Source organism: Rhinolophus sinicus, chromosome 14, assembly GCF_057876585.1.
Source record: "Rhinolophus sinicus isolate RSI-liver-muscle chromosome 14, RSI-T2T, whole genome shotgun sequence".
Lineage (NCBI taxonomy): Eukaryota > Metazoa > Chordata > Mammalia > Chiroptera > Rhinolophidae > Rhinolophus > Rhinolophus sinicus.
Genome location: NC_142514.1, coordinates 69983160 through 69994996, shown reverse-complemented (window position 1 = coordinate 69994996; position 11837 = coordinate 69983160). Strand labels below are relative to the sequence as shown.

Sequence of the window (11837 nt, the reverse complement as noted above, 5' to 3'; positions counted from 1 at the left end):
GCGGGGTCAGCCGAGCAGCCGCCGTCGCTTCCCCCGCGCGCTCCCACCGGCGCGGACTTTAATTTCGCAGCTCCGACCACCGGAAATTAGCCGCCAGCAGAGCGGACCCGGCACCGTGCGTGTGAGCGCGGGGTGGGTCGGGCGCGCCCACCAGCTCAGCCGGGCGCCCGCGGGACGCGCCGCCAGCGCCTTCTCCGCCGGGGGCTCGGCGCTCGCCCACCTCTTCCAAATTTAACCATTACCTAAATCCGAAGGGAAATGAGCAAACCTCTCGGATTGGGTGTCAAGGTATTTTCAGCCTCGTTGGGCGTATTTATCCCGAAGTGTTTCCACAACAAGCTATTTCGGGGACGCGAGGCAGGTTTCGCTCTGCGGACGCCGCGGCCACTCGCCGGGCTCCAGGCTGGCGGCACCGCGGGCGGGTGATTCACGGCCCCGAACCCGGGGCGGCGCAGCCCAAGCAGGCGTTGGGGTTGCGGGGTGGGTGTCCCGAGCCAGATGGGCGGGGAAGCCGCTGGGAGCTGTGCGCTCCCACTCCCGATGCTCCAGTCAATCTGTGTCCTGAATCTGTGACTTCTCGCTACGGAAGTCTCCCAGGAGCCAAGAATAGTTCGTTTTCTTTCGAGTCATTTCTAGTGTCTGGGCCCTCCGGGTCTCCCCACCCCGCGCCGTCCCACAGAGAAGAAATTGGGAGGGCCGCCCCGGAGGACGGCTGGAAAAGCCGTGCCCGCTGTCTGCCTCCCAACCCCTTGCGCAAAGGAGCGCGCGCCCCGCCGCCCGATTAGGGGGTGGGGAGCAGGTCTGAGAGGGCTAAGCGAGCTACTCCTTAACGCTCAGGAAGTGAAGCTTGTGGTTTTGGGGGCTGAGCTCGGAAGGAGATTTTTTTTAAAAAAAAACAAGAGACAGAGCGGTCTGTCCCGAAAGCAACTCTGTTGAAAACTCTCGGAGCGCGGTGCCCGCGCCCTGACCCCGCAGGTAGGTCCGCTGCGCCTGTTCTGCGCCTTTCTCCCTGGCGGGGGCGACTGCGGAAACCGGCGGGCACAGGCACTGCGGGGGCGACCAGAGGACGCTGCCGGGTTCCCACTCGCTGCCCGCCGCTGTGCGGGAGCTCGGAGAGCCCTTGCCGCTGGATCCCAGCGCGACTCGCACTGCGGGGCTGGGGATCTGACGCAGGGGACGCGCGCCAGGCCTTTTGATGGTTCTGCAGGGCAGCGGGATCCACACTGGAAGGAAACATCTGGTGGAAAGGTGGCGGGGCCTGGGTTCAGGCGGCTGCCCCCTCCGCCCCTCCAGCCCCTGCTCTCCCAGGCCCTGACGGTGAACAGAGGCCCTGCGGGCCCGCGTGCTCTGAGAGGGCCGCCCCGCCCCCCGAGGCCGCCAGCTGCTGCGCGAGGTCGCCTTCCCACGCGCTCAGCGCTGGGCTCTACCACCCCCCTCCCACTACATTCCCAGAAACCCGCAGAGCCAGCCAGGATGCAAGAGAGGCGCGGAGCTGTGGCCCGGGTGGGGAGGAGGCCACCATGCCCGCCTGATCCCACGCGGTCCCAGCTAGTCCAGACACAGCGCTGGCGCGGACAACTCCTAACTCCCCGCCCTGACCAACGAGTCCAGCTCCGCGCCAACACATACTCAAGGTGCAGTAGAGCCCTTGGGACTTTTCACCCGTTTTCCTTTCCCGGGTTTCAGGGTCGTTTAAGGAATTTGGTTTTTGCGTTCGTAGTGTCTAATTTTACGGCCGAAGGGGCGGCTCATGCGGGGGCGCAGGGAAAACTGTGGCAGCAGAACTAAGCCCTAAGGCAGCCCAGCACTCCAAACCTGCTGAAGCCCCGACCCTAGGCACCCACACCCCGATAGGCCCTTTGGAGCTTAGCACGCAGGAAACATTGCTTGGGGCTCCATTACATGTCCCAGCTTTTCTCCCAAGCCTGTCCCCACTCCTGTTCCGGGGAAGGGGACACAGTGGGGCGTGGAATGCCCCCCAGGGAACGAGTCCCCTAGAACTCGTTTTGAGGCCGGAGCACCAAAGGGCAGACTTAGCCGGTGTCCTGCATCCTGCACTGGGAGCCGCGCGGCGCCTAGTCTGGCAGTCTAAGCCGTGCGAAGCCCAAGGACAAGGCGTCCTGCCCTGGCCCAGGGTCCCCGGCGCCCTTATTTCTTAACTAGCCAACACCACGGAGAGCTGCGGTGCCCCAAGTGCCTGCAGTTCGCAAGTGAACCTGGCCCCCAGCGCCTTCAACGCGGGGTGAAGGCAGATTCATCTCCCTAGACCGCCTAGTCCTCAAGGTCCCGCCCCCCGGAGAGAGACCCGAGCAGAGCAGGAGGCGCTGCCCCGCCTCCCCGCCAGGCTCAGGTTTCGACCCTGGGATTAGGTAAACTGATTGGGGGGTTAATGAGAGCGGCGTAGCGGGCAGCCAGCTTTCTCCCAGGCCGGCGCCGGTACCCCGGCTCTGTCAACTGACAGAGCAGCCTGCGCTCTCCCGCGTCCGCTACGCTGTTCTCCGTGACACCGCGCGTTTCCCAGCCAGCGCGCGCGGATCCGGCTCAACTTTCCCAGGACAAGTGTTTTGGTGAGCAGAGCGGAAAGTGCTTTTTCCCGGGACTAGGTTTCCGAAGTTTGGTCTGTGGTGTCTCGCCCCGGACCCTGTCTGCTCCCACCGCACCCGTGTCTCCTGGCTAACTTTTTTTCCCGCCTGGGGCACGAGTATGGGCCGAGCAAGATCACCGAGATGCGAGTTCCTTCCCGGGCCGTGGTCGGTCCTCTGCCACTACCCCCGCTTCATCTTGTCCCTCTGCTCTCCCGACTTCTTTCTCCGGCTTTTGCGGCCCCAGTCCCTCTGCTGCTGTCCTCGTGTCCCGCCCCGCCGCCTGCCTGGTGTTTTCCGCCCCTGTCCCCCTTTCTCTCCAGTCTGTAGCCAGCTCTTGGAGGGCTTGGCTCCTTGCCTCTTCCGGGTCGCGGACCACCGGCACATCCCCCCCCCCCCGGCCCTAAATTTATCCACGCGTTCCCAATATCTTCCCCAGCCTGAAAGCAGAGCCAGGCAGGCAGTGAGTGGTCGAGTTGAAGTAACTGGCCCGTTGGGACTCTGGCTCTTAGAGTTTGATTGCCGGAGAGAGTTTTTGCTAGGGAAGGGGAGGGGCCGAGGGGCGTGGGCAGGGCAGAAGGAAGAGGCCTGAGCCCAGGCCCTGGTACGGGTTTTACCGCTGAGCTGTGGCGGCAGTGGGAGCGGCGGGCTCGTGCCACCTGTCCGAGTGCCACCTGGTGAGCGTGGCGCAGCGGGGCCAAGCCCCTCCTCCCGCGGGCCTTCCTTGCTCCTCCCCGGCCCGAACTCTCCTCCGCCCGGCTGCCCAGTCCCAGGCTCGGAGCGTGCTGACCCGCGTTTCCACCCGGTTCTCCTCTCGCAGGTCTCCACCTGGCTGAGGCTGAGCAAGAACTCAGGGTAACGGTGGGGTGACGACGGCTCCAGGGACCCTTGGAGCGGAGTGGGGAGCGCGCCCGACCATCATGCCGCGTTCGTTCCTTGTCAAGAGCAAGAAGGCTCACAGTTACCACCAGCCGCGCTCCCCGGGACCCGACTATTCCCTCCGCCTGGAGAATGTAGTGGCGCCAGGCGGAGCAGGTGCGGGGCGCGCGCGGGCCGGGATAAGCTACTCCCGGGAACGTAGACTCTGTCCCCCCTGCACCCGCCACACCATCCCCCAGGAACCGGGAAAAGAGGCTCGACGCCCCCTTTGATGCCTGTTTTGTTTCCTACCGTCTGGGTTCCTTCTGGGTTTGTCGCCTAGGTGCCACAGCCTCTCTTGCTCTCGCCCTCGGATCACGGAGGGTTGACGGCCAGGTCTAGGAGAGGAGAAAGCCCGGGTGCCACGGTTTGGGGGTCGCCACTTCAGAACCATCGGGCCCAAGTAGGCCCAGCCTGAGCCCCTATCCTACCTCCTCTCCGCAGACAGCACTTCGAGCGCAGGCGGGACGAAGGCGGAGTCCCGGGGCCGTTTGTCCCCCGAGATGCAGCTCACCGAGGCTCCCGACAGAGCCTCTGCGTCCCCCGGCAGCTGTGAGGGCAGCGTCTGCGATCGGAGCTCGGAATTTGAGGACTTCTGGAGGCCTCCGTCGCCCTCTGTGTCTCCAGGTAGGGACCGTTTGAGAGCTCTGGGGCCCTGGCGGCAGGGATCCCTCGGTAAGCAATGAACCCGCGCGGCTTTGGGCGCAGAAATGCTAAATGGATGGCGGAAAGTCTTTCCGAGAGGAGAGAGAGTTTTCATGGGGTAATGGGCCGGGTGGGGAAACATCCGGCTTCTCTGGGACTGTGACAGCCTGCTTTTAGGGTCTGCTGCCTGTATCTGAAGCGGCGGGATCCGGGCTGTTTATCCCTAATTAATTCGTTTGCGCGGAGCAGGTGGGTGAGAGTAAATAAATGAAACTCCTCGACCATCCGCAACGTCGACATTTCGTTTTCTGGCCAGAGCTGATTGTTAAGAAAGAGCTAGGATCTCAGAATCCAGACCCCCGAGTTTCAAACGGAGACCTGGACAGTCAGAGAAACGTGTCGTTGCCTTTTAAAATTACGCGGCGTGGGGCCTGACAGAGCTGGGCGCCCGGCTGGAGGGATCTGTCCCGGACGAAAATCTCGGCCTCCCGCTGGGTCTTCGCAAACACGAATTGAGGGCCTATTTCATTTTTCGTTCTGCCTAGTTGGCCCAGTTTTGGGGACCAGCCGTCTGGTTTCATTTCCAGTCTGCAGTCGAGTTTCGCGAAATTGGAGTGATTGCACTTTGGGTGGGGGCGATCTTGGGTTGGGGGGGGGGGAGGAGAGCTCAGACCAGCCAGATCTGCCAAGAGTCAGTTATTTCCAGATTGTATTTACTAGTTTTAAAAGACACCCCCAACCCCATCCCGCACTAAGAGCACTGACTTGACTAAAGCCATAGTTCCAGCGAGTGTGGCTGTGCAGGACACCATCCCACAAGGACTGGGCGCCACCGGCATCTCTCCAAGGGAAACTCGGGGAGCAGCTTCTCTGAAGCGGCTAGCCTGAACTGGAGGCTATCGTGTATGTGAACAGATATGTAAATCGGTATGCACTTAGAAAAAGTGTATGTTGAGCAAACTGGTTTTAGCAAAATTCCCATAGGTTGGGGGTGCAGAAGGCTCGAATTCGGAAAGCTATTCCCCTTACAGTTGGTGGCTAAACCAAACCTTAATTGTAAATAATTCCCTAAGAAATTCGAGTGTTTTGTGTATTTTTTTTTCTCGTCAAACTATCATGGGAATGAGGAGTATTTGGCAGTCAGTACAATCCCCAAATCCCCTTCCCGCTGCCCCTTTGCTTCCAGCACTGGGTAGGTACTTAAAGAATGTTAACGCCTTCCTGTTTTGGTTTTTGGCTTTTTTCTTTTTTTCAGGCAGATACGTCTCGAGGGGGCCGGGCCGCATTTTGGTGGTCCTCTCTCTCCCTCCTTATCGATCCGGGGAAAGAAAAGGGATGGAGTGGGAACACGTAGGGGCCGGAGAGCGCCGGCGCTGGGCGCTGGGCCCTCTGCCCATTAGCGCTGTCCAGGCCCGGAACAGTGGTTGCCTCGCACTCCCTCAAGCTCAGCTCAGAGCATTTATTAAAGCACAGTGTGGCGCGCCTTTCTCTATGGGACCGCCAGGTGCCCTGGTCCAGCCAGAAAAGACCCTGTTAACGTCGTGCGCTTCCGCCGCCCTGTCACAGAATTTACCTGTCTCGGCACCCGATGTCATTTTAATTATGTTTCCTGCCTTGCCGCTTCCAGTGGTCCTCGAGGCCCCAGGGATCGGGTATGCATTTTACCCTGGGGGCGTCCCAGGCATCTCGCGCGGCGCCTGGCGCATGGAGTGCTCCACAAGTGCTGGGCGACCGGCAGTCCCAAACACTCGACTGGCAGACGCAGCCGGGCGGCGTCCGCCCCTCGGTTTTATGCCTGACCGGACGCCTTCTTCTGTCTCTGCAGCCTCAGAGAAGTCGGTGTGCCCGTCGCTGGACGAAGCTCAGCCCTTCCCCCTGCCCTTCAAGCCCTACTCGTGGAGCGGCTTGGCGGGGTCTGACCTGCGGCACCTGATGCAGAGCTACCGGCCGTGCGCGGCCCTGGAGCGCGGCGCTGGCCTGGGCCTCTTCTGCGAGCGCACCCCGGAGCCAGGTCACCCCGCGGCGCTGTACGGCCCGGAGCGGGCGGCGGGCGGCGCAGGGGCCGGGGCGCCCGGGGGAGGCAGCGCAGGAGGCGGCGCTGCTAGCGGCGCGGGCCTGGGTCTCTACGGCGACTTTGGGCCCGCGGCGGCAGGGTTGTACGAGAGGCCGACGGCTGCGGCGGGCGGGCTGTATCCGGAGCGCAGCCACGGGCTGCACGCGGACAAGGGCGCCGGCGTCAAGGTGGAGTCCGAGCTGCTGTGTACCCGCCTGCTGCTGGGCGGCGGCTCCTACAAGTGCATCAAGTGCAGCAAGGTGAGGCTTCCGCGCTCCTAGCTTGGCCGGCCCAGCGCCCGCGCCCCCGGACCGCGCGGAGCCAGAGTCCGCGCCCGTTGGCTCCTCTCAGCGTCCTTCTTCCCGGTCCCATCCGCCTTAGGTGTTCTCCACGCCACACGGGCTCGAGGTGCACGTGCGCAGGTCCCACAGCGGCACGAGACCCTTTGCTTGCGAGATATGCGGCAAGACCTTCGGGCACGCGGTGAGCCTGGAGCAGCACAAAGCCGTGCACTCACAGGTAAGAGCGGGAAGCACGGCCTCGCGCGGCCCTGCTCAGGGTTACGCATTCAGAGATGTTCTTTGTGCAGCACCGGCAGCTCTCCGCCTGGCACCTTTCTCCTTGGTCTCCCTCGGACTGTCCCCAGTCTCCTCCACCATATCCCCTTGCCCAGATGTAGGCGTGCAGGGAAAGCCGGCTCAGGTCTCCAGGCAGCCCTAGAGTTTGGCGTCACATAATTGTGAGACTCCAGTGTGATCCTGATCATTACTTTGGGTTTGAGAAGGGCTTGTATGCACTCTTGCTGCTGATACATCAGATTTATTAGCTCTACTTCTTTTCACTAAATGGCTGTCACTTCATCAGCAATGACCTCTCAAGACTGAAAAAGAGGGATCTCAGCTCACTTAAAGCACCAAGTGTCATATTTATCCTGCTTTTCTTTCGTTGATTCACTTAAAATATTGCCCCACTTCCAGGTGCTAGGCCCATAAGAATCTTACAACACATCAGGTCCCATGACAGGATGCCCGAGATTAGTTTAGCTGAGAGACAGGGTAGATAAGCAAATGAGTGTCCAAATAACTATGACAGGAGAATACTTACTCAGAGACATAGTTACTAAAAAGAATATTCTCCCATCTCCCTCAACACCCGCCCTGGCTGGAGGGAGGGGGCATCTCAAGTGACTGAGGTCTAAGCCTCCTGTTGAGGAGGGTGGAGAAGTGTTTGTAAATGGGTGTCAAAAAAGCAGGGTGGGGATACGTTTCTGACACGGGGTGTGGAGAGTTGTGGGTGAAAAGTGATCGGGTAGAAAAAGTGTTAAAGGGGAAGAGGACAAGGGAGGGGAGAGTGGAGGTTGGAAATAATAGGGAGAGAGAGAATAATGGGGCAGGCTATTTGGAAGGGGAGTCTGAAGGAAGGGAGAGCCCTGGCTTTGGGGATTTTAGAGTCAGGTTAATGGTGAGGAGAATGGCAGCCTAGATGATTGCAAGAGGAATGCCACATCTTTCCACAGGAACGGAGCTTTGACTGTAAGATCTGTGGCAAGAGCTTTAAGAGGTCATCAACATTGTCCACACACCTGCTCATCCACTCAGACACCCGGCCTTACCCCTGTCAATACTGCGGCAAGAGGTTCCATCAGAAGTCAGACATGAAGAAACACACCTTTATCCACACTGGTGAGCTGAGGGCCCTTGGCTTGTAGGAAACACCCAGTGAGGGGTAGGAGGCAGAGGGCATTGTTCTCCCCACCCCCCAGGCAATATAATTCACCTTCTTTGTGATATTCTGGCCCCAGCATGAGTGGTGAGTGAGGCCTTCCAGATGGAATTAATCACTGCAGTGTGTTAAAGCAAACAAGGAGGCAGATTCTCTTAGGTTCATTTATATGCAGGGTTCTCCCCAGAGCGGCCTTGATTTGGGATTGTATCTGAAGAATCACTCAGCATGTCAGCTGCAGGTTCCCTATCCTTGCAAAGGATATTTTCCTCTAGTTTAGCAGCTGCTCAAACTGCTACCTGCTCTGGGTGAAATATGAAGCTCCAGGGTCCTCTCAGAGCGTTGTTCTAAATGTTTACCTAGAGATTGAGGACTTCTCTGGGGCTCCCACCCAACCTTTTTGGGGAGGGACTCATGTGTGGCATCTTGCTGCATTTTTAGGAGTCTGAGAACTTATTCGGATTGAGGAGAGAAAAAAAAGCAATGCTAAATATTACTAAGCTCTCTGCTAAGACTTTTTGAATGCTTTAGGGTCCCACAACAACTCTGGGAGGTAGAGACTATTCCTTATTCCCATTTTAGATGATGAGAAAAGTGAGGCATGAAGTGTTAGGTAACCCGCCCCTGGGTCACATTGCTAGCAAGTGGCAGGGCCAGGACTTAAATTCAAGTCTGTCTGACCTCAAGTGTCTATGCCCTTGACCACTGTTTATTATATTCTGTTTTTAGAGTCATGGGGGTTGGTAGATATACAGAGCTTCTATTCACTTATTGCCCTTTTCAAAACATGAGCAAGTTCATGCCATAATAATGATAATTCTTTACCTGTTGTAGTGTTTTGTAATTTATAAAGTGCTTTCAAGTGTATCATTTCTTTTGATCCTTACTGCTATCCCATAAAGTAAAAGAAGCTGCAAGTACCATCCTAAAACTTCAAGAGATGGAATGATTTACCAAAGGTCAGACTGAGAGCAAATCATGGGAGCATGGAAAGCTCTGGCTTCCAATCCTGGACTCTTTCCCTAACATTTTGAGTATGTGTAGGTGGCAGTTTTAATGCCAGGAGCACTCTCTTTAATAGTCAACAAGACATTTTACACGAGATGAGACCCAGAATTCTGTTTTATTTCAGAATATGAATACTGATTGAAAACAAGTTGCAGTGTATTCCAAACACTTACCGTTGATGTTTATAAATATGCTTGGGCAGGGTAGCTGCCCCATCAGAAAGCCCAGAAAAATATCCTACTTTAATCATGCCCTCTTGCCTGAAATTTCCATGTAACTCACTCCTTTTGAGTAAAGGTATTCCAGACGCTTATCAAAATGCTACTAGGATCTTGACTGAATGAAACATTAAGCCCTTATCAAACATTTACATTATAGCTAGAATTCGTTTCTCAGATTTGTTTAACCCTACAGGGATAGGATAAGTTTTGATGGGTGGTTCCTTATCAAGGAAATCTGAAGACAGACAGAGGTGCAGCAAGAGGGACAGAAGGTTCCTCAAAAACAAACCATCATTTTGCATTTTTTCCAAGGCCAAGCCCTGACTATAGTACCATACTGTGGCTACTTGGAAGTCCATGCTATTCACCCAAATGTTAACCAGCTCATGAATTTCTATCTGTTATTGATTAATCTGTGGTGAAGAGTTGCTGGTATATAAAGAATCCCATGATGAACCTCGTAAAGAGAAACTAAAATCACGATAGAAAAGGATCAGCTACCTTAAGAAATACTTTGTGGCCCAAATGTGGATTTTTAAAAATAAGACTGAGAAATGTCCATGCTTCAGAGGCATTCTGTTGTCCTTCAAGAGCAAAAAAGACAACAGGCTCACTGGTCCATGCAAACCAACACCCACTTAGAAACTCAGATTTGAAAACTTCCTCTGAAGTAGAACAGTCACATGGTTTGAAGAACAGCCGTCACCCCCACCCCAACCCTCTCTGAACATCTGCTTCTAAAGTCAGCGGAGTCCTCCCAGGGTGGATTCAGCTGCCAGCCTGGGGAGGGCACGTGGCCTTTGCTCTGTTTCCGTTTAGCAGGAAACGGTTTGAGGCCCTATGGCTGGGAAGCCCCACTCAGAAAGTCTCCCTTTCACTTGGGGCACCCATGGCTTCCCGGGACTTGTGTTAGAACACGTCACCCTCCCAGTTGCTTGCAGGCCTTAGACTGTGGTGTAGCCAGCTGCCACCAAGAGCATGTGGGTCACAGTGGGTCACAGTGAGTCCCCTCTAGCTTCATCACAGACTCACACTTCCTCCCCTCCCCCTTTCCATCCCTGCAGGTGAGAAGCCCCACAAGTGCCAGGTGTGCGGCAAGGCGTTCAGCCAGAGCTCCAACCTCATCACCCACAGCCGCAAGCACACAGGCTTCAAGCCCTTTGGCTGCGACCTGTGTGGGAAGGGCTTCCAGAGGAAGGTGGACCTCAGGCGGCATCGGGAGACGCAGCATGGGCTCAAGTGAGCGCCCTGCCAGGTCGCAAGCAGCAGTTACGTAACACAGGGAGGGCTGCCTCCCCACTTGCCACCAGCTACTTTGACTTCTCAGGCTCCCCAGTCCAGTCTGCAGATCCCAGGAGGGTGGTTCCCCCTTCACCTTACTTCCTGGAGCTGCCAGAGAGGAGAAGTTACCTTTTCAAAGTTCATCCTGGAGTGGGAACCAAATGACTCACTGGGCTTTGGACACACCGACTGGGCTCCTCTACTCCTGAAGACTCAAAGTCAAGAGGGCATCAGACAGTGGGCCCCACCGTCTTCCCTCTCCCAGCCCTGCTTCAGGGAAGGAAGGTCCTTCAGGTTTCTTCCTCCTCCTCCTGACCCACCCCAGACACTTGTGTGGAACAGGAGGAATCACCACTTACAAGGTAGACACATGCTACTGTTTTTATCTAGAATGAAGAATGAGTGTTATTTTTATTTTTTTCCTTCTGGGGAATCTGTTGACCCCTTTCTGTTGGGTACTGCCTGTAAATCTTGGAGGAATCATTTCTCCCACTTGAAAAGTGGATCAGAAACTGATTTGGGGACGCGTCCTTTCATGCTTTTGAAATTACAAGATACACTGTAGAGCCTGCCCCAAGAAGGAGCTGCAGAAAAGTGGACTTGGTGATGAGAGGAGATTAGAGGCATCCGGAGGCCTGCAAAGGCATCATCAGAGGAGGCAAGCACAGAGCAAGCCTTGGGACAAAATATCCATTCACTCCGCAAATGTTTATTGACCATCGGTTACCATGGCACCAGCCCAATGCTAGGTACTGGGGAGCCAGAGATTAAGGTCAGGGCCTCTGCCTTGCCCTTCAAAAGCTAACGGTCACACCACCAAATGGCTGGGTCTGTTCTTTCCCTCCAAAGGAATTCCAAGAAGACAAAACAGTCTTGAAACTTCCCTTCTGACCTGTTTGGATTTTATCAAGCGTTAACAAAAAATAGCTGACCAGATACTTCAAAGATTTGTGTGTATATTCAGTTTTTTATTGTTAAGCTGATTTTTAAAGACGTGTAAGCTAGCAGGTAGTGGGAATGAAGGCTTCGACTCTTGGGTCCTTCATACGTACCACAGAGAAAAACAACGTGGTACTTTCCTCTGATGAGGTTTGTAAATGTTTTTTAGATCTTCTGGAGTGCGTTATGTTTGTTAATACATATTTATTAGAGTGATGTTTTAAGTTAATAAAGTATTAAGACTCTTACATAGTGGTTTTTCATTTAGGCAGGGAATTTGTGAAAGACCTTTATTTTAGTCTGTAGAGGGAGTTGGCACTGAAGGAAACTACAGAAGTAAAGCAGATGAGCCAACATCCAGAAGAGAATAAAATTCAAGTCCTCTGGTTTTCATGTGCTTTTTCCTTCTCTTCTGCTCCTCAGAGAGTCTTATTTCTTAACAGAAAATTTAGGTGTATAAAACCAAGC

General features: G+C 55.6%; 1 protein-coding gene across 4 annotated transcripts; it reads left to right on the top strand.

Annotated features, from left to right (window-relative positions):
* The first annotated feature begins 907 nt into the window (after positions 1-907).
* Positions 908-11617, top strand: GFI1 (growth factor independent 1 transcriptional repressor). 4 transcript variants are annotated; one of them, XM_019753019.3, is made up of 7 exons: positions 908-975; positions 3403-3617; positions 3945-4127; positions 5971-6458; positions 6580-6717; positions 7715-7880; positions 10214-11617. In XM_019753019.3, exons 2-7 carry the CDS (start codon positions 3503-3505, stop codon positions 10390-10392), a joined length of 1269 nt encoding a protein of 422 aa, XP_019608578.2. In that variant the 5' UTR covers positions 908-975; positions 3403-3502; the 3' UTR covers positions 10393-11617. The 4 variants fall into 4 exon arrangements, with proteins under 4 accessions (XP_019608578.2, XP_019608570.2, XP_074191243.2 ...); XM_019753011.3 differs by lacking the exon at positions 908-975 and adding an exon at positions 2370-2567; XM_074335142.2 differs by lacking the exon at positions 908-975 and adding an exon at positions 3158-3259.
* Positions 11618-11837: the final 220 nt, after the last annotated feature.

What these genes read in the sequence shown, in the direction of transcription:
- GFI1 (XM_019753019.3), top strand. Translation starts at nt 3,503, where the DNA reads ATGCCGCGTTCGTTCCTTGTCAAGAGCAAGAAGGCTCACAGTTACCAC. An exon ending in AGTGCATCAAGTGCAGCAAG is followed by an intron (nt 6,459 to 6,579) that starts GTGAGGCTTCCG and finishes CATCCGCCTTAG; the next exon opens with GTGTTCTCCACGCCACACGG. An exon ending in ACAAAGCCGTGCACTCACAG is followed by an intron (nt 6,718 to 7,714) that starts GTAAGAGCGGGA and finishes ATCTTTCCACAG; the next exon opens with GAACGGAGCTTTGACTGTAA.